Source organism: Spermophilus citellus (genome assembly GCF_964194105.1).
Source record: "Spermophilus citellus genome assembly, chromosome: 18".
Lineage (NCBI taxonomy): Eukaryota > Metazoa > Chordata > Mammalia > Rodentia > Sciuridae > Spermophilus > Spermophilus citellus.
This window is the reverse complement of record NC_138200.1, coordinates 583,237-605,297: the sequence shown is the minus strand read 5'-3', so window position 1 is coordinate 605,297 and position 22,061 is coordinate 583,237. Positions and strand designations below refer to the sequence as shown.

Sequence of the window (22,061 nt, the reverse complement as noted above, 5' to 3'; positions counted from 1 at the left end):
GCGGATTGCCAGTTCAAAGCCAGCCTTAGCAAAAGCAAGGCTCTAAGCAACTCCGCAAGACCCTGTCTCTAAATAAAATATAAAAAGGGCTGAGGATGTGGCTCAGGTGTTAAGCACTCCTGGGTTCAATCCCCAGTACCCCCCTAAAAAATGTTGTGATAAATGAAGTCATTATGATTCCACATGTATACATTTATTGAAATACCACACAGCATCCCGTGAAGATATACAATTTTTGTGTTTTTTACATCAGTTTAAAGTAAATAAAGGGTTTTTAAAGAATGTTATTAATATGTTAATAAGATTTATTTGGAGTCAAAAGTCCATTCTTATATGAGTCTTGGAATTTTGTTTTGTTTTTGTTGACTGAAGAGCCTTAAAATAATCTAACAATTCAGTCTGAGGTTCTATAAAGTGATGAGAATTTCCATAGATTTGGAACACTCAGAGGGGGCATGTTTATAAAGCACTGTGCCCTTGACTGTACCATCACATTTACAGACCACACCAGCCCCTAGGTCCCAGTGGCTGCCAGTGTGTATACATTAGGATTTATTGATAACTGCGCCACAGCTGCCCACACTTTATATTGGTACATTCTGTCATTCCAGAAAATGAATAGCCTGAGTATTTGGGGGGAGAAACATTGCTCCCTGTTGTCATGTGACCTGGTGGAGCAGAGGGTGGGGGCTGTGTGAAGCCTCTTACAAGCCCTTGGCCCCTTCCTGAGGGAGGGGACTTCCTGATCCACAGGTCTCCTGAAGCAGCCCCCCAGCAGGTGGGCCGTGGACATTCACTTCCAACTTAAATTCTGAAGGCACAGCATCAAACCCAGCAGCACCCAGTAAAGAAACAGCTGAGCGAGGTCACAAACAGGGCTCTTTAGATGACTCTGCTTCTCTTCTGCCCAGGACAGGCCAGAGTCCTGGATCACGTGGTACCAAAGAGCCTGGGTCTTGAAAACCACCCTCGTTCTGGGTGGAGGGTGCATGTCTGTGATCCCAGTGACTCGGGAGGCTGAGGCAGGAGGATGGCAAGTTCCAGGCACCCCAGGCAAGGCCCTAAGCAACTGAGACCCTGTCTCAAAAAGGGCTGGGGATGTGACTCGATGCTTAAGCACCACTGGGTTCCATCCCCAGTAAAGTCGGGGACGGGTGTGGGAATCAATCCCAGCCTAGAATACAGACATGGGATTGTGACAGGATTTTTTTTTTTTTTAATTTGTGGGACCTAGCTAGGCGTGGTGCACACACCTGTAATCCCATCAACCCACAGGCTGAGGCAGGAGGATTCCAAGTTCAAAGCCAGCCTCAGCAATTTAGCAAGACCCTGTCTCAAAGTTTTAAAAAATGCATTTAAAGGGGGCTGGGGATGTAGTTCAGTGTTAAAGCATGCCAATCCCCAGAACCTCAAAAATCAATGAATACAGTACTTGTCGGTCCAGCTGGCTGGAAGGATGAGTATGTGAGTGATAACGGAGAGCCATCCTGAGCTGCGTCCTACCAAATTAACCCAGAGCGGCCCTCGGGAGCCTCAGCAGTTAAACCTTGACCAAACGCAATGGGTACAATAGGAGTCTTACACCTTTTTTTTTTTTTTTAAGTTTACAGATTTGAAAAGATTAGTCACGGCTTCTGTTTATTTATTTATTTATTTATTTTTTTTTTTTTGGACTGGGGCTGGAATCCTGGCTCCACCACCGAGCTACAGCCCCAGCCCTTTCTGTTGACCGAAAAGCCTTAAAATAATCTGATTTCTCATACTTTTTCTCTTACCAGCCAGCGTTTACTCAGTGACTGATATCCTTGGGGGAAAGCAACATTAAAACAATGATCTGAAGTATGATATCTATTATCCGCAAATCCAAAGAAGGAAATTAAAATCGGTAAAGGAGAAAATATTTTTAACAACTTTAAAATTTTAAAAAAAATAAATTTATACAAGGGAGTGTTTGGAAGAAACGGGATGGGGAAATGGTTCCAGGAGTGAACAAAACACTCTCCTACACGGAAGCGGAAAAGGGTCGGGAAACCGACGCCCCAACTAAGGAAGGCCGCCCGCGCAGTCTGCAGACTCGGCGACCGGCCGGCGGCGCCCGGGAGGAGGCGCCAGGGAGGAGGCTGCCAGGCGTCCGCCCAGGGATGCGCCCAGCGAGGCCATGCGAGCCGCGGCTCAGGGAGGCCCTCACGGGTCAGACGCGAGGCCCCAGCCCTCCCCTGCCTCCAACACCACCAAACTAGTGGCATCTGGGGGACCCGATGGGAGGCGGGTCCCCAGGAGGCCGTCAGCGCTGCGCAGTCTAACCGCGTCCTTAACGTCCTTCAAATGAGAAACCGCGTCCCCCGAGTCCCCCGAGTCCGGCAGAAGGCGCCCCCGATGCAGGGCCCACGTCCTTCCCGTCCCGCGGGTCGCGGTCCTGCCCGGCGCCGCCAGGGCTCGAGGGTCCGGGCGGCGGTGGCCGGCCCTCTTTCCTGGTGGCGCCGAGGCGACACCACCTCCCTCTCCCGGCTCCTGGGACCCCGAGTCCTGCCCAGGAGACGTCGCGGAGGCCACGGCGGCCTCGGTGGCTGCGGACCGGCAGGTCTCGGCGGCCGGCCTCGGGGCCTCCGGGGGAGGGAGGCCCGCGCCAGCCCCGACGGCCGCCCCCTCTCGCCCCGCGCGCCGGCCCGGGTGGCCCCCGCTGCCCGCCGCCCGCTGCCCCTGCCCACCACCCGCCGCCCCCTGCCCCCTACCCCGCTGCCCCCCGCCCGCCGCCCGCCGCCCCCCGCCCACTGCCCACTGCCCGCTGCCCGCCGCCCACTGCCCGCCGCCCGCTGCCCACTGCCCGCTGCCCCCTACCCCGCTGCCCCCCGCCCGCCGCCCGCCGCCCCCCGCCCACTGCCCACTGCCCGCTGCCCGCCGCCCACTGCCCGCCGCCCGCTGCCCTTCGGCGAACCTGGGCTTGCGCTTGGCCCCCGGGCGCCTGGGAGGTCTTTTCCGCAGGCGAAGTCCGGGCACCACCGCGGCGAGGGCCGAGCTGAGGTCCCACCCCCGCCGGAGGGGCCCCTCCAGCTCCTGCCCAGTGACAGGCGCCAGGAAGTCGCCCAGGTCTCCTCTACACACAGCAAGCCTCCGGGTGCTGCCATTGGCCAAGACCCTCGCGAGGTCACCCGAGACACTCAAGTCCCCCAGAAGTCCACCGGGTGCGACGAGGGAAGGAGGGAAGGAGGGAGGGAGGGGCAAGGCCCGACCTTTGTCGCCCCCCACAGCGGTGACAGCCTCCCGCGCCGCCCACGGAGCAGGCCCGCCCAGCCACCCCCCCCCCCCGGATCCTGGGAGCACCGTCCACCGTCCCTCCGACTGCACACGCTGGGGCCCTGTCCTGCCCCAGGGAGCCGCGACTTCCACGTCCTTCTGTGGTGACGCTGAGGAACACGCGCTCTAGAAGGAAATGCCAAAACGAAAAGCAATCATAAAGACGATCCAGTGAAACGCCTGGACATCCGACCATCTTGTTAAGAAGGAGAAATTTTTGCAGAACTGAGGACTGAACCCAGGAGCTCTCTACCGCTGAGCTACATCCCCAGCCCTTTTTATTTTTAAGATGGAATCTTGCGCAATTGCCCAGTTTGGCCTTGAACTTGTGACTCCTCTTGCATCAGCCTCCCTGCCAGCTGGGATTGGAGGCTGCCTCTGGCCTGACTCACTAAGGAGGCAAGTTCTCATGGGAGAGAAGCCAGATGCCCCCTGGTGGAAACCTGCCCATCCAGCTTCCGGAACAGAAGGAAAACTGAGCCACAGAAAAGCTTGCAAACACCTCAAATCTGTACTGTTTGACTCTTTTCAAATGGTTATCGTGTAATTAAAAGTCCAAAGAAAACATATGATGAATATCTCCCATCTCTATCATTACCATGAAAGAATGGGAATCTCTATGGTGGCTGCTCATATGTCATCGATACATCAAGACATAAGCTCATTTACTTGATAAAACAATTCATAGGTATAAAAACTCATAACTCTGAAGTAAAACAGTATGATTTCATTATATAAAATGTTTACAAAGTTCCATATTGGAGCACAGCTTGGTGGTACCCATCTGTAACCCCAGAAACTCAGGAGGCTGAAGGGTTAGCAAGTTCAAGGTCAACCTTAGCAACTTCATGAGGCCCTAAGCAACTCAGCAAGACCCTGTCTCAATAAAAAGGGCTGAGGATGTAGCTAAGTGATAAAGTTCAATCCCAAGTACCAAAAATCAAACACCGAAGCTCCATGTCGGAGACTATTTGCTGCCACCGTGTTGATGGATGAGCTCATGTGAAGCCTACTTCCTCCTGACCCCAGGGAAGATCGAGAGCATGAATCACACGGAAAATTGGGGCCTCCTGGAGGTGCAGGTCAGCCTTCTACCAAATTCACAGTCCTGACCCCCCCCCCCTCAGCCCTCAGGTGGCATCTTTCAAACTTGAGATTTGCACCCACCTCTCCTTCCCACATAAGTGGCCCATCCTTGGCCCCTGGGATCTTTTTGCTGGGTTCAGAATTCCTTCTCCAGAGTCCTGGAGCCCCCTCTGTTTGGAACTGGCACAGGAGGAGAGAGAATACTGGGTTTCTCTACCCCATTGGTAATCCATAAGTCTCTGAAATTTCTTAAAAAAAGTTTTAGTAAGTTTGTAATGAATCACTCACAACAAATTTGATAAAATTTTGACATGAGACTTGACCAGAATTTATGTCAGCTTGAGGCTGAACTTTACATTCCCACTGGTGTGAATCTTGTTACAAGTCACTGCAGTCATATCCACGTGGTTGACTCCACCTCCCAGGGGTGGCATCTATGGAGACAACCAGGTGGATATGACTGCAGTGACGTGTAACAAGATATTTTTCTTTCACCTCTCAATCTGACATAAGTTCAGCCTCAATCTGACCTGGGTGAAAACTGTGGAGGTGGTCCAATCAACAGGCAAGCTTCATCCAATCACACCTTAAACCAAGTGTGGTTCCCAGGCTCTATAAAAGGGAGGAGTCTTGGGAGGTAGACTGATGCTGAGCAGAAGCTCGTGCGCAGCCGGGAGTATCCCTGTCTGAAGCTCACCTGAGAAGGAGGTAAGTTTTCAGGATGGAAAACAATTCCTGGTGTGTGTGTGTGAGTGTGCATACACGTGTAGGCACAGGGACTGGGTACAAATTCCTAGTGACAAAGCTATGGGGGTCTCCCAGGAGAGACCTCTTGCTCTGACACAAGGACTTGATGTTGGGATCTCCGTGTAAAGGCCTGGGAAGACGGAAGGAGGTTGCTCTGGGAGAGTGCTGTGTGGTTCATGTTTCCAGGACTCGTCTTTATTGTATCTCAAGGAAAGGTTGCTTCAGCGTATCAGAGTGGGGTGGGGCTAACATGTTGCTTCTGTCTGCACGGGCAGCATCCCCAGGCCCCAGTACTGAACCCGACATCGCCTTTCTTGCCACAGATATTAACATCCTTGGAGTGGTTTTTGTTTGTTTGTCTATTTGTTTGTTTTGTTTTTGATGCCAGGGATTGAATTCGGGCTCTCAACTACTGAGCCACAACCTCAGCCCTATTTTGTACTTATTTAGAGACAGGGTCTCACTGAGCCGCCTAGGGCCTCACTAAGTTGCTGAGGCTGGCTTTGAACTCCTCCTGTCTCAGCCTCCTGAGCCACTGGGATTAGAGGCCTAGCCACTTGTAGATGGACACAATACCTTTATTTTTAAAATTTGTTTTTGTGTGGTGCTCATGATCGAAGCCAGGGCCTCGCACATGCTAGTCAAGCGCTCCACCCCTCAGCCCCAGCCCCAGCCCCCCTTTCACCTTTTCAATCAAAGGAAACACTTTGCAGCCTCTTTTTGGTGTGTCTCAACCTCCAGCATCGCCACCCTGGCACTTTGGGGACATTACTCAGTGAAGTAAGAGTTACTTGAACACACGCACTGCAGCTTGTGACAGCTGAGCTGGGGACTCAGAAGGCTGCAGGGTGGCCAGCACGCAGGTGTCCTCCAGACACCCTGGAGAAAGGGGTGATGCACAGGAGACAGAACAGAGCGGCACAGCACCAGCTCTCACCCTGCCACTCTCCGTGACATGCAGTTTAACATGAGAATGAGTTATTTCTGGAATTTTCCATTTAACCTTTTCAGACTGTGCTTGACCACAGCTAGCCCTTTGGCAAGGGCTCTGTGTTTCGCAAACTCCTCCGGAGGGCCTACCGCTTGTCAGCGGCTGGTCTGAGGACTCCCTCTGTACTCACGGAGCTTCCGTGACAAGTTGGGAGCAGAGTGCCTGTGGAGCTCAGAGCCTCCATGACCAGATGGCGACGTGGTGGGTAACATGCCTGGGTCACAGGTCATGTGGCACCAGACTCCAAACTAGGACCCCAGCAGCCGGGTTTGAATGCCGAGGACTGTGCCATATGCTGAGGGCCTGTCTGCACACACTCGGTCAGAGTGTTTGTGGGGAGGAGGAGGGTGGTCGGCTAGGAGGACAGAATGTTTCGGTTTGGTATTGAGGATTGAACCCAAGGGTGCTTTACCACTGAACAAAGTCCCCCTACCTTAATTTTTCTTCATCTTGAGAGAACATCTGGCTAAATTGCTGAGGATCTCGCTAAGTTACTGAGGCTGGCCTACAAATTCTGATCCTAGGATAGAACTTTTGTGAGGTTGGATCGAATAAGGCCTGGGTCCTACAGAGAGAGACAAAGCTGGGTGCTGTGGGCACACCTGGAGCCCCAACGACTCCTTGGGGCTGAGGGAGGAGGAGGACTGCAAGTTCAAGACCAGCCTCAGCCACTTAGCTCAAAATTAAAAACTGAAAGGGCTGGGGATATAGTTCAGTGGTAGCCCGCCCCAGGTTAGATTCCAGGACCTAAAAAGAGAGCATTCAACTTACTCAGACACAAACTCTAAAATGGAACTGGTGGGACTTAGAGCCGCCTCCAAAAGCCCTTGTAGAATAAGGAACGGCTTTGCACGTTCCCCGAGGGCAAGAGGGAGCCAGGGAGGGTGTGAGGAGAGATCGGCCTTTTCTGTAGTTGACTAGCTCAGTGATGAATGGCTCAGGGAGGAGCAAGAGTGTTCAGAGCTTGCCTACAATGTTTGGAGGTAATTGCCTGCAACGCTGGTGAGATCTGGGTGTTTGGTCATGGGTTCCAACATGGTCAACACCGACATGTCAAATAACATCATCCAACAAATCAATCAGACATTCACATACCCTGTATCACACCCGCCAAAAAGCCTCACTTTTTGATTTTATGAAATTGCTTTTTTAAAAAATATAAATTGTTGAAATGCTAACCCTATATAAAATGAGAGATACAAAAAAAAAGAAAGCAATGATATAGAAAAGGGATGAGAGGGTTGGGGTTGTGTCTCAGTGGTGGAGCACTCACCTACCACATGCAAGGCCCTGGGTTCCATCCTCAGCACCACATAAAAATAAATAAATAAAATAAAGGTATTGTGTCCAACTTCTCAGAAGAGGATATACAGTCAATCAACAGATATATGAAAAAATGTTAGCATCACTAGCAATTAGAGAAATGCAAATCAAAACTACTCTAAGATTCCATCTCACTCCAGTCAGAATGGCAGCTATTATGGAGACAAACAGCAATAAGTGATGGTGAGGATGTGGGGAAAAGGCACACTCACACACTGCTGGTGGGACTGCAAATTGGTGCAGCCAACATGGAAAGCAGTATGGAGATTTGTTGGAAAACTGGGAATGGAACCACCATTTGACCCAGCTGTCCCTCTCCTCGGACTATACCCAAAGGACTTAAAAAGAGCAATACTACAGGGACACAGCCACATCAATGTTTATAGCAGCACAATTCACAATAGCTAAATGCCCTTCAGTGGATGAATGGATAAAAAAAAATGTGGCATATATACACAATGGAATATTACTCAGCAATAAAAGAGAATAAAATCATGGCATTTGCAGGTAAATAGATGGAGTTGGAGAAGACAATGCTAAGTGAAGTTAGCCAATCCCAGAAAACCAAATGCCAAATGTTTTCTCTGACATAAGAAAGCTGACTCATAGTGGGGTAGGGGGGAGGAGCATGGGAGGAATAGATGAACTCTAGGTAGGGCAGAGGGGTGGGAGGGGAAGGGAGGGGGCAGGGAGTTAGAAATGATGGTGGAATGTGATGGGCATCAGGATCCAAAGTATGTATGAAGACATGAATTGGTGTCAACATACTTCATATACAAACAGAGATATGAAAAACTGTGCTCTATACGTGTAATAAGAATTGTAATGCATTCTGCTGTCATGCATTTTAAAAAGGGATTAGGCCAGGTGTGGTGGCTTCTGCCTTTAATCCCAGCAACTAAGAGGCGGGGGCAGGAGGATAGCAAGTTCAAAGCCAGCCTCAGCAATGTAGTAAGGCCCTAAGCCCCTCAGTAAGACTCTGTCTCTAAGTAAAACACAAAAAAAGGACTGGGGATGTGGCCCCATGGTTGAGTGCCATGAGTTTAATCCTTGCTACCAAAATAATAATAACAACAACAACAACTGGGGATGTAGCTTGTAAAGTACCTCTGGGTTCAATCTCCAGTACCAAAACAGGTGGTGATTAAATGTCATATCCTTATTCCAAATGGTGTGCCTATTGTGATTCGGGTAATGTGATTTGTGATCACAAATCAAGTTCACTAAATGCATACAGAATTCCACCTCTGCCAGATGCCAGACTCTAAAGGCAAAGGACAGAAATTAAAAACAGACAAGCAAATTTTAAAAAGCAAGGACAAATGTTGATATGGTGTTCGGCCCAGAGAAATATGTCATTTATGTGGATTTCAGCCTCTTCTTCTTTCCCCGTCTGCTCAACTTCCCTGACGTATAATTGGAAAGGGGAAATTATTTAAATCTAAGGTATACAAGTGATGGTGAGATGTTTGTTGCAGTGATAGGGCTTGATCCTAAGGCACCTTACACTGAGGCACATCTCCAGCCTTTTTATTTGTTTCTTGGCATCAGGGATTGAACCCAGGGGTATGTAACCATCGAACCACGTCCCCAGCCCTTTTTATTTTTTATGTTGAGACAGGGTCTCATCAAGTTCTTAGGGCCTCACTAAGGTATTGAGGCTGGCCTCCAACTTGCAATTCTCCTGCCTCAGCCTCCTGAGATGCCAGGATTATGGGCATGTGCCACTGAGCCCAGTAGGACATTTTTTTCCCTAAAGGCTGAATAATATTCCATTCTCTCTCCCTCTCTCCCACCCCATTTCTCTTCCTATCTATCCTACATATTCTTATCCATTCATCTGTTGACAAAATTGTCTTCATGTTTTTGCCACTGTGGACTATCCACCTTTTCTCATAAATTCTGGTAATTTTTGAAAGAACATATTGCATGAATTTTATTGAACTTTATTGCATGAATTATAATGTAATTATAATGTAAGACCACACTTACACTCTTATGAGCACTTTTGTTAAAGTCTGATGCCTATACAGGAAATTTAAAAATCCTGCAGTATTGGGGGATACCGGTAAGGTGCTTGCCTGACAAGGTCACCACAGAAGAAGTGTAGTCTATAGCACAGGGAGAGCCAGCTCTACTGTGTAACTAGTTTCCACAGGAAAAAATAAACCGCTACCAACTAAACCTGGAAACCATGGCGGTAGAGCCCTCCTGGGATGCCCCCACATGCCATTCCAGTTTCTCCTTAGCTGCAGAAGTAACCCATACCCTCATATAGTGTGGATGATATATTAATACCAACAATATACTTCTGAATTTCCATGTGATGATGTATATTAATATTTATAACATAATTTCTGAATTCCATATACTGTATAATAATAAACAAAAAGTATTATTTAGTGTATGGGTTATTCCAGTCCATGTTATTATTTGAATTTAACTTTAATTTAATTTAATGAAGCAGCTGTTTGCCTATTTTCATTGCTGACAGATATCCCTTTATATGAATAAGTCATAATCTGTGCCATCTAACATTATATATTTAGGTTGAAACATAGGACTGTCACAGACTGTGAGGATGCAAATTTTTCTTATGTGTCTTTGAGGCATATTTACAACTTGGAGCCAAGAGTTAGGCTAGTTCCATCTCATAGAAAGTGGGATATATGCACCCAATCTCCCATGATGATATTTTAAAATCATGGCTCCTGGGTCCTTGGGAAAATCATTCCTGGATTGCATGACCTATAAAAGGTTTACTAGGCTTTTAAAATCTTTTACATACATCACAAAGGGTTTGAGAAACAATTCTGAATACCAGGCTTTCTAAAGTAAATGTAACATCTCCTTTATGCATCAATGAGAATACCAGCATTTTCATTTTAGTGAGTTGCCCTTAGAATCATCATGTCAAATTTCACACACAAGATAAAAAGTGGGTTTGTATTGCTGAATTTTCTTGATTGTATTGAATTATAAAGGAATTTGGATGTAACTGACATTTTTGTATTGTTGATTCTTGCTGAGAGCCACAGCTGAGTCAGTATGGCCCCTGGCATTTTGCCAACAGTATTGGTTGACAGGCGAGGCGTTACTATCCAACTCGGGCCGCTACTTTTGAGTTCTCTGGCTACTTTGGAGTTCTCGTCGGGATTCCTGGGGATTCCCCAAGTGTTCCCATTGGTTGGGGAAGTGCAGGAGGAGGGATTTCCGGGGGAGATTTTCCAGAGGCTGGTTCCTGGACCAGCCGCCTGGCGTTGGGGAGGAGTTGCTGCTGGTGGAGTTCAAAAATAAAGTTTGTTCCTGCTTCAGTGGCTCGTGATTTGTGCCCAGCCAGACTGCGGCAGATTCTTCCAATCCATGGTAATATAAGTGGAAAGGTTTATTCTTTTTAATTTTTAACTATCAATCATTGATAACACAATAATACAAAGTCAGTTCATTTTGATACATTAGCCTTCTATTGGACACCTTGCTAAATTCATTAAGACTGATATTTGTTGAACATTGTTCTGTAATAAAATAAGGAGTGTTATAATGATATTTCATAGATTTTCCTTCCTTATTTTACTGGTTAAAAAACAGTCTAATGGGCTGGGGATGTGGCTCCAGCGGTAGCGCGCTCGCCTGGCATGCCTGCGGCCCAGGTTCAATCCTCAGCACCACATACCAACAAAGATGTTGTGTCTGCCGAAAACTAAAAAAAATAAATATTAAAAATTCTCTCTAAAAAAAACCAGTCTAATGTCTCAGAGACTACATAGGATATGTGCCTCTTGCCCTTAGGGAGAAAACTTTTAAGAATATTTTTCTGTAATTTTACAAAAACACTCTCACATCAAGGATGTTCCCTCAAATTTTTAGTTTATTAAATGCCTTCTTCAGAAATGAGTACTAACATTCATTTTAAATGCATCTACTATAACATATGATTATGTTATATTCTTCTATAATCTATTAACATGGTAAATTCAGTTGATGATTTTTAACCCAAACTTTTTTTGGGGGTACTGGAGATTGAACCCAGGGGTGATCTAGGAGTAGGTCATATTCCCAGCCCTTATTATTTTTTATTTTGAGACAAAGTGTCACTAAGTTACTGAGACTGGCTTCAAACTTGTAATCCTCCTGATTCAGCCTCCTGAGTCTCTGGAATTACAGGGCCACCACGTGGGCCTTAATCAAAACTTCTTGCATTTTAAAAATTTTGATTTGGAAATATTTTGCTTTGAATTATTTGAATATACTTGTAAGATTTTGTTATCTGAGAAGGGATGACCTCATTGATGAAAATAGGTAGAGTTTCTTCCTACAGTGTTTTAATGTCTGATAGAATTCATCCATAAAAGCATCTGTCCCTGAAATTTTGCACTATTCATTTGTGTTTAACTAACTGTATGTTTCTTCTGTTTCTAGCTTACATCTGTTAATTATCCACCAATTGCTGAAACAGATTCTCAGAGAAACAAGACAGCAGAGACTAAATTGCCAAAGTTGAGCCTGAGAACTTTTGCTAAGAATGGCTTCAAATCTCACAAACTCATGTCAGTGTAAAACATCCCAGAATGGTTTTGAATTAGAAAATACAGAATTCAGACGAACCCAAGGATCTGCTGTCCAGAATGGAGAGATCATCTCTGAATTCTCAAGCTCTCAGCTCAACTCACTTCCAGACAATGGTAACTCAAATGCAAGAAAGGAACTGCAGAGACTCCATGGGATTTTTTACTCATGGTTGCAGCCGGAAAAGCATAGTAAGGATGAAATTATTTCTCGATTGGTCCTGGAGCAGTTTATGATTAATGGAAACTGCAGGGACAGATCCCTTTTAAAAGAGAAATGGGAATCAAGTGGAAGAAACCTGGAGAAATTAATGGAAGACCTGACTGATGATTGCATGGAGCCACCAGTCTTAGTGAGTAGATGGTTATGAACTTTGGTGAGAGACAAAGCAAAGTCAGGAAGAGCACAGTCTAGTACAGTTGCCTGGAAATAGAAGAAAGTCATAGCAGACCTGATTTTTCATCAGATCACACTCTCTCCCAACCACTCTTTCTCACCAAGGAGAATTTTCCCTGTTCTCCTTAACAGAAAATGTGTATCTGTTTATTCTGAGGATATATATGAGCCAAACACATTGATTGATTGAAGTTAATAAATTCAGTTTGTGCAGAAGTGGTGGTGATCTATAACAAATTAACATTTGAGTAAAGACCTCAAGGATTAAGAATTACCTTGACAGGAGCTTTTATTTCCTTAAGGATCCACAATATAATATTATTAATCATGAAAAAAATATAATTTTATTAATCAGTGATAACTGATCAAGAATGCATATTAAATGAGATGCTTTGAGTAGATACACATAAACCAAGGTTATGTGTTGCCCAGTTGATGAAAATATTGTGGCCAGAAGTTCACCAGAAACAGCATTTTCCCCAGGCATAATTATTCTATAGTTACAAATTCAATGTTCATAGTTACTTATAAAGCATAACAACTTGTGAACGATGGAAATAGCACTATCAGAGATAGGGTTAGACAAGGTGTGGTAACTCAGAGTTGAGAGATCTTGTGATAGTCTGTTGAGGGCAAGTTTTCCAAAAAGTTTTTTCCTTTTTTCCTGACTCACATATAAAAATGAAATGGCTTTCTTTACAGGTACGTGTTCACATGCAAGGACAGGAAGCCCTTTTTTCTGAGAATATGCCCTTAAAAGAAGTTATTGTTCATCTCAAAAACCAGCTATCAGCAGAAAACACAACAGGAGAGAATAAAGGGATATCCTTCCAGGCTCCTCAGGATACTCCCCTGGAGACAAGACAAGGTGAGTCAGGCAGACCTCCATCCTGAGGGTTATTCTGTGTGTGCACCTTCTTGAGTACAACTTCATTTCGTGGCTTCTTTTCTTCCACAGGAAATGAAGATAAAGAAAATGCATGCAACAATTTCTGGAAAAATACTCAAGTAAATGACAGTATTACTTGTCAAGGAACTCAAACACCTTCCCTACTCATTATCCAGGAAGATAACTGTCTTAGGTTAGAAGATGGAGGTGCTTCTTGTGAGAACCCACACAACTCCAGAAGGGTAGTCACATTTAATTCTGAGAAAGGGCCCCTGGAGGGGCCTTCTTACCAAAATGTCCCTGTGGGGGAGCAACCAGAGTTTCTCCCCACATCAGACCAATCCTCCTCCAAGTTTGTCCCTGCCCACCAGAGCAATAAGGGAGACTCCACATGTGGGGGACACCATGAAAAATACCGTGGAGCTCAAAAGTCATACAAATGTAAGGAATGTCCCAAGATTTTTAGGTATCTCTGTCACTTTTTAGCCCACCAGAGAAGACACAGAAATGAGAGGCCATTTGTTTGTGCTGAGTGTCAAAAAGGCTTCTTCCAGGTGTCAGACCTACATGTGCACCAGATGATTCACACCAAGGAGAAGCCTTTCAAATGCAGCATATGTGAAAAATCCTTCAGCCACAAAACCAACTTGAGGGCCCATGAGAGAATTCACACAGGAGAAAAGCCCTATACGTGCTCCCTCTGCCAGAGAAGCTACCGCCAATCGTCTACATACCACCGTCACCTGAGGATTCACCAGAAAATCAGACTCAAAAGTGTTTCTTCCACACCAAAAGCTTCCTCAACTACTGCCCCTATGTAATGTAAATGCATATGTTGCACACATGTGTATTTCCATAGTATTTATCCATTGAGAACACACAATGTACCTTCCTGATTACATTGCCTCTCACCATGAAAATGTAAGGTTAAAGAGGGCACGGCATGTGTTGATTTTGTTCACTACAGTATTCCAAGTGCTTAGAAAAGTGGCTGATATTTCATGTTTAATAAATATCTGTTGAGTAAACAAATTAATCTGTAATGTTCATGTTATTAGCCGCTTAGAAATAAAAAATGTGCCCACATGAAAAGATCTATCCTGGAGGACAAAACACCACCACCTCACAGTGGTCCAGAGGGGCTTTCACTACCCATCGCCCCCATCATCCCAGCACACTCTATTTCTGTAACCACAGACACCTAAAAACACCCTGAGCAGAGGTGGATATTTGAAGGCAGGTCTTGCAAGATGACTTTTTCAATTTACTGGAAATGTTGATAACTAAATTAGGACTGAATATGACTGATAACTTAAAGCTGCAGAAGGTGATTTTATGAACAGATGACAAAAAAGACAACTACTTCCCATTATTTTCTTCCAAGAATGGCAGGTAAGGAGGGAAGGGGAATTTATTTCCAGAACCAGCTTTAAAAGGAAATTCGGAGAAAAAGAAATCCTGTGCAGATCTGAGGTGAATGGGCATATAGAGATCGACTTGTTGGCATGTATTGGTGAGCTGCTTTCCACTAGGAAATTGGAGCTCAAACCCACTGACTAACTAGAGGATGTCATGCAGGAATGCCCTAAAACATGGAAGGGGGGGCTGGGGATGTGGCTCATGGGCTGGGGATGTGGCTCAAGCGGTAGTGCGCTCGCCTGGCATGCGTGCGGCCCGGGTTCGATCCTCAGCACCACATACCAACAACCATGTTGTGTCCGCCGAGAACTAAAAAATAAATATTAAAAAATTCTCTCTCTCTCTCCCTCTATCGCTCTCTCTTTAAAAAAAAAAAAACATGGAAGGGGGAATTGTGCAATGTAAATTGTGATGGTTCTCTCATGGTCCCTCTCCAGAACTATGGGGCTGTGTACAGTGCTCTATTGGGTGGGACTCATTTTATTCATCCTCTTTCATGGACTGTCTCCAGGTGTTTTGCTACTGTGGACATTTTTGCATATGATTCTTGGTACACACTGGAAAATATTTTTTAATAAATGAGGCAAAGAAAAACATTTTGTAAGCTTTTTTTTTCCTTTTCTTTTTGAATCCATGACAGCACCATCAGCAGAAAAAAAAAATCCTGAATGTCCATGTCTTCTCCAACACTCACTATGGCGATAGCTTTGGTTTTAATACCTGGATCCTGAGTACAATTATTGGAGTCTCCAGGTAATACAAAGGGGCAAATAAAGCTCTTTGCCTCCTTCCCCCTGGCACAGTCGGTAGGCACGTCTGTCCATTCTCCAGGACACCTAGCGCCCACAGTGACGGGTCCTGACTGTTCACAGGAATCACGAATAGACCAAACGACCGCCTGGTCTAGCCCACTTCCACATATCGGTCATTACGTCCTACCCAGAGTCCAAGTACTCCGGAGTTTCCTGCACATAACTTTTGGCACGGGTTCTCACATGGGACTGAAGGCTAAATTCCCAGGATAAGGTTAAAGACATCCTCTGTCTAGGGAGCCGTACTGGAGGCAAGCTCTGCGCAGGCGGACCAGTGCCACCAGGAACTTCCTGCCTGAAGCTCTGCAGCAAAGGTTGGACTGAGTCGCGGAACCTCCGGCCTACAGCTCCCTACAGAGGTCGGACTGAGTCCCGGAACTTCCTGTCCAGGGCTCCACTGCGGCGGATGGGCGGTGTCCCGGAACCTCCTGCCTACAGCTCCCTACAGAGGTCGGACTGAGTCCCGGAACTTCCTGTCCAGGGCTCCACTGCGGCGGATGGGCGGTGTCCCGGAACCTCCTGCCTACAGCTCCCTACAGAGGTCGGACAGAGTCCCGGAAACAACCGGACATGAATGCAGGTTTCCATTGAATCCTGGGCATATACAGATCCTAAAGATACAGCCCCTCCCCTGCTGCGTCCATCATTGGACCCCGGCAGGTCATACTGATGGTAAGTAACTGGAAAGTAACATGGGTGGGAGAGCCAGGCTCAGAGCCCACCTGGCCTGGGATGGAGCCCTGCACATGGAGCCCAGCAGCGGGCACTGTGGGAGCGACTATCCTGAAGGTGTTTTCTCCCATCTGTGAATCCACTGTGTTTCCACACACTGCCCCTGTGACTCTTGACATCAGGGCTCTGAGGCTTTTTTTGCTCAACAAAATAAACCTGTATGAGAATTCTGTTTAAAGTATTCTCCTTTGAAGTCTTTCTCCTTTTCCTTATGTTAGAAAGAGTTCTGTTGTTCAATTTCTGGTCTGTAATTATACTAGTCTCCTCCTATGTTCTTGAAGACTTAATATTTTGTCATCTGCCTCATAATCTAGGTTTTCAAATTCTAGATCTTAGTTCCTCTCTTTATAGCTTTCCCTGCCCCATTTTATGATGAATTGCTTCTCATTTTACATAGACTGAGGAAGACCTTACTTAACATATTATTTTTATAATAAAATGTTACTCATTTATTCTGTCCAGACTTAAAAGCCACATCTATAATTATAGCAGCTGACTTTTCCAGAAGCATGATACTTTCTGGATGATTTTATCTGTAGTGCAACATCACGCGTATTCTCACTGCTCCCTTCTTCCACTATCTTCCCTGTTCTCCTCATCCCTCTCTAGGTGTGCAGGGTCACCCTCTCTTGCTTCACACTAGGCATTTGCTCACTATCTCCCTAATCAATGGTCTCACCTAATCACAGAAAATTTATAAATGAGTGTGTGACCCTGGACACAGGAGAATGAGGGTGCATATAGAGTGATTTCTAGACTTGGAATCTTCTTGTGGACTTACTCATGTCAAGACACTGAGGAAATGTTACTCAGTTGAATTTACGAGAGGTCCTGGATGTCATATATTCCCTCTCTCTCTCTCTCTCTCTCTTTTCTCATAGTGTTTAGTGAAAACATCAACGATGGAGCTATGCGATTATTGATGTATTTATAAAACCTGATCTCTGTAATGCGATAACAGGCTGTATTTCTTTTATACGCTGGTCCACCCGTCAGGCAAACTCACGTTGTCTCTTTACATTGAAAAGCATGGGCCTTATAAGTGCACCCTAGTAGAGAATGGTAGATAACTTCGTTTGGGGGAGGCTCTCAATTCAGGCTAACACTTTAAACCTCATGATGCTTTATAAAATACAAACAATGCTTCTAGTGAGATAGTGTTCATGCAGTAAAAAAATAGATGACCTGCTTAACAGGAAAAAAAAACCATCCCTCCTCTCCTAAATATAGGAAATAGCAATTCAAAGTACTGAATTATTTAATATCTCAAGGGTAACACTATAGTTTTGGAGTCCCCTGTAGTCTCTTGTATCTAGAGGCTTGGTGCTCAGGTTGCTGGTATTGGAGGTGAAATTTTAAGAGATAAAAAAACACACATGATTATGATTGGATGCCTCATCCTTCATATCATTGTCAAGATCCAGGGGTTGAGTAGGTCTCATACGACAGTCTCGTAGCAGGCACCACTGTCACTCAATGAACTTTACCCCAATGGGAGGCCCGTGTGCCCTCAGAAGGGAATGTGAAAAACTGGTATCTCTTCTGCTTCTGGTTCAGAATGTAATCATTTAGTTGCTCCCTCATAGGCTCCTGCCATTTTTATTAATACCATGAGACAAGACATCCAAGGGATCACTTTTGCAGATCATGCAATCTACTATTTGGACTTTCAGTCTCCAAAAATGTAATATAAGTAAATCTATTTTTTTTATCATCAGTAACCTGTGTCAGCCATTTTATTATAGTGAGGAAAAGTAGACCATTTTATCAGTTTAAAAATTCAAGTTATTTTTTAAATGTCTTTTTTTCTATTTCATGTACATTTCATCTTATCTTAAGTGTCTTTACATATATTTTCTCTTTCCATTCCCCCTGCTCACAAATATCTGTGCCTTTGAGGAGTCTTTAAATTCAGTTTGAGTGACTGGATTATAGGAAAGTGTTGGGTGGATTATCTATATTAATCGATTCAATTTTTCAAAAATGATAAATTATAATGCAGTTATCAGTTTGGAAACTAAAAAACGTGAAGGAAATGAAGACTAGAATCAAAGTTTATACTACCTAAAAAATGAGGGGGCACACTAAAAAGTGTTGGACAATGGTATTTTCTTGAAAATTCAGTCCATTTGAAGCAAGACAGATATTTGACCTCATTCTATCACTCTTTTTTCAGTAAATATAAAACGTTTAGTTAGGTTGGCATAAAGACCTGAATTTACTTGTCCTGTTCAAAACCACAGATACCCCTTGTGGTTGGAGAGTTATGTCCCCTTCATGTCTAAAAGACACATATAAGTGTGATTGGCTTTCTCCATTCCTGGTATCATGTTCATGGTTCAGGGCATCAACACCTCTCACATGGAAGTTTCATAGCAGGCACTGCTACTGCTGAATGATCTCAAACCACAAAAGCATTCTATGTAACACCTTGGTCTAATGCCGTTCTAACTTTTTTACAGACATACATAGAAGTTCATTTTTCTGATCCTTAAATCTATACCATGAAGCTGTGTGCCGAAGCCTGTTATTACTATTTGACCATCATCGTTATAGCTATAAGCTGATTAACAAAAATGCCTAGTAAATTTTTGAAATTGTGATAGAATACAAATACCAAAACAGTGATTATTTTAACCATTTTAAATTATATAGTACAGTAACATGAAGAGTATTCACATTGGTCTGCCACCAATCTTCAGAAACTTTTTTCATTGCAAAACTGAAATTCTATACCCATTCAAAAACTTTTCGTTGTTTTTTCCCTTTGCTTCTAATAGCCATAATTTTAGGTTCTGTGTCTATCAGTTTGAACATTCTGGATGCCTCACCCAGATGGAATCATATAGTACTTGGCCTGGCTTCTTTCTCCTCATACAACGATGGCTATCCAGGTTGTAGCATGTGTTTTTTTCCTTTGAGCTGTGGCTCAGTGGTATAGTGCTTGCCTACCATGTGTAAGGCACTGGGTTTGATTCTCAGCATCACATGTAAATAAATAAATAAATATCCATCAACAACTAAAACAATATTCTAAAACTTTTCTTTCCTCTTTAAGGATAAATAATATTACATTGTATGTGTATACCATATTGCATTTATGCATTCATCTCTTGGTAAACTTTGGATTGCATTTGACTTTTGTGAATAATGCTGCTAGGAAAAATGGGCATACAAATATCTTCAAGACTCCACTTTCAATTTTTTAAATACATAGCAAAAAGTGGAATCCTGGGATCACATGGTAATTCTACTCATGATTTTGTTCAGAAATCTCCTTTCTATGTTTCAGGAACCTCCTTTCTGCATCAATTTACATTCCCACTGTGTGGCACAAGTGATCCAATTTGTCCACATCCTTGACAACACTTGCTATTTTCTGTTTGGGGGCATTTTTTCTTATTGTTTGTTTGGGCTAGGATCCATTTATTATTGTTTGTTTGGGCTAGGATCCACCCTACTAATTGAGAGTTGACAACTCATCATGAAGTTTTGAATTTGTGGTGCTAGTGATCAAAACCAGGACCTTGCACGTGCTGGCTAAGCACACTCCATCATGGAGCTATATCATCAATCCCTCATTGTGATTTCAATTTGCATCTATCTAATAATTAGTAATTTAAGCATTTTTTCATAGGTCTGTGGGCCACTTGTATTTGTGTTTGGAAGAAAATATATTTAACCCTGTACTATTTTTAATCAGATTATTTGGTTTTCTTTCTCTTCTTTTTCATTAGGAGTTGTTTGTAAACTATGAATATGAACGCTTTATCAAATATATGATTTGTACATATTTTCTCCAATTTCTTTTCCAAATTTTTGAGATCTAAGCTGGGTTAATTTCAAAAGCAGTGGTTAACTATTTAAGTTCCTTTGGACATTAATTAGAATTTCATTTATTTCTAAAACATTGGCTTTATGATAATAAGATTCCACATAGAGTGATATGGCACATCTCTTCATTTATTTAATCTTTAATTTTTTTCTAAAAATTATACTGATTGTTGAGTTCCCCATATTTTTATTTTAATTCCTTGAAATCTGAAAAATATCTTTGAATTGATGACATTACAGTGCAATATTTTTATATTTATTTCCCATATTTAGTAAGTGTCCAATTTTTACATTAAATACAATTGATTCTGCTAGTTAAATTTAACAAATTGTACAACAGATTTCAAAAATAAAGGTTATTTAGTAATATTTTTCCATATTTTAATTTCCCATTATATTGTCTACACAGCTACACCTTTGAAAATTTACAGTTTTGATAACAATTGTAATGTTATTTCTGACTTTAATAAAGATGAATACCCTGTTTCAACATCCTAGCTTCAAACAATCCTCAAATCTTATCAAAATATTTTATGAAAGGATGTTAAACAAGTATTATAATCAAACTGTTCATGTCACATTGAATTATTTTTAAGTGAAATTAGGCTTTTTTAAGGAGACTTTAAATTAGTCACAGAGATGCAAAATGCTTTAAATAAATGAAAGAAACATATTAATGGAGCAAATTTTTAAAACTTGATGATATTTAAATATCTCAAACATTTAAACTTTATTAAACACATATGAGATGTACCTCTAAGCTCAACACAAAGCATCTATCAATATAAAAAAAAAAGCTTTAGAATACATTCATCAGTGGGAAAGATTTATAAATATAATAAAGTGATGAAAATTTGTTTTAAGCTACTTTAATAAAAGTAACACATACTTTATTTTTCTCTCCAGGGTCTTTGAACCCTAATAAATTTATCTTCCCTTCCAGATAAGAGAATGATTCTCAGGGAATTAACAGTGGGAGTTGTCTTCTTCCAGACTACAGTGGGAATCTTGGCAATTCCTCACTTCTATTTCATTATTTATTTCATTGAGTGGAAAGAGTTTGATGCCCAAAGACCTGACTGTAAAGCACTAACTTTGACCAACTTCTTGACTATTATCTCAAGAAGAATTTCTCAGACAGTGATAGAGTCTGGGTGGAAGTATTTCTGGGGTGGCACTGGATGTGAACTTGCCATCTATCTTTATCAAGTGGCCCAAGGGATGTCTCTGTATACCACCTGCCCCCGAAGTTGCTTGCAGTTGTAATTGCAGTTGTAATCAGCCCCAGTTGTAATCAGCCCCAGCAGCACCAGGTGGATGGAGCTTAAACAGAGCTGCCAAGTCTGTTGATCCCTCTTGTTCACCTAACTGGCTTGTGCCTCTGCTTCTACACATGGTGATCACCATGAGGGTGACTGGCCCTCATATCAGCAAAAACATCACTAAGAGATTCAATTTTGGGTACTGTTTGGGGTTGTTTCTGGCACTAGTGCAACTCCACTGTATGTGTCCATGCTCTGCTTCACTGCTGTTCTGAGTTTGGGTCTGTGGCTCCAAGGTAAGCATCCTTCTCTTGCACAAGAGGCAAGTCCAGTGATTCACAGTGCCCACTGCTCCCCTGGAGTGTCCTCAGAGTCACCCAGGCCATCCTGGTCCTGGTGTGTAACTTTGTTTCTGTCCACTCATTGTTTTCCATCCTGGTACTTTATGTATCATTTTTGATAGTCCAAGACTTTGGGTGATAAGCATCTTTGCATTTGTAAAAACCTGTATATCCACTTTTAACCCCTTCTTCAGTAAGAACCCTATGCCTCTACACTCTATTATTCTTGCTGGGGGAAAAGATAATTTTCTCTAAACTTGTCACAGGATTTTTGGCAATTTGTGATCTCTGCACCATATATATATCTCACCATTGTGGCCCTGGTGAATTCTGTGGTCTATTTTTTCTCCTCTTCTCCATTTAACTCTT

The 22,061-nt window shown here is 43.6% G+C and overlaps 1 protein-coding gene across 1 annotated transcript; it reads left to right on the top strand.

Moving 5' to 3' along the window:
* Positions 1 to 11,963: 11,963 nt before the first annotated feature.
* Positions 11,964 to 14,113, top strand: LOC308637298 (zinc finger and SCAN domain-containing protein 4-like; the record flags this gene model as incomplete). The annotated part of the gene is made up of 3 exons (XM_081273614.1): positions 11,964 to 12,359; positions 13,106 to 13,271; positions 13,362 to 14,113. The coding sequence occupies 3 exons, from the start codon at positions 11,964 to 11,966 to the stop codon at positions 14,111 to 14,113; spliced, it is 1,314 nt and encodes a 437-aa protein (XP_081129740.1).
* Between the last annotated feature and the right edge of the window lie 7,948 nt (positions 14,114 to 22,061).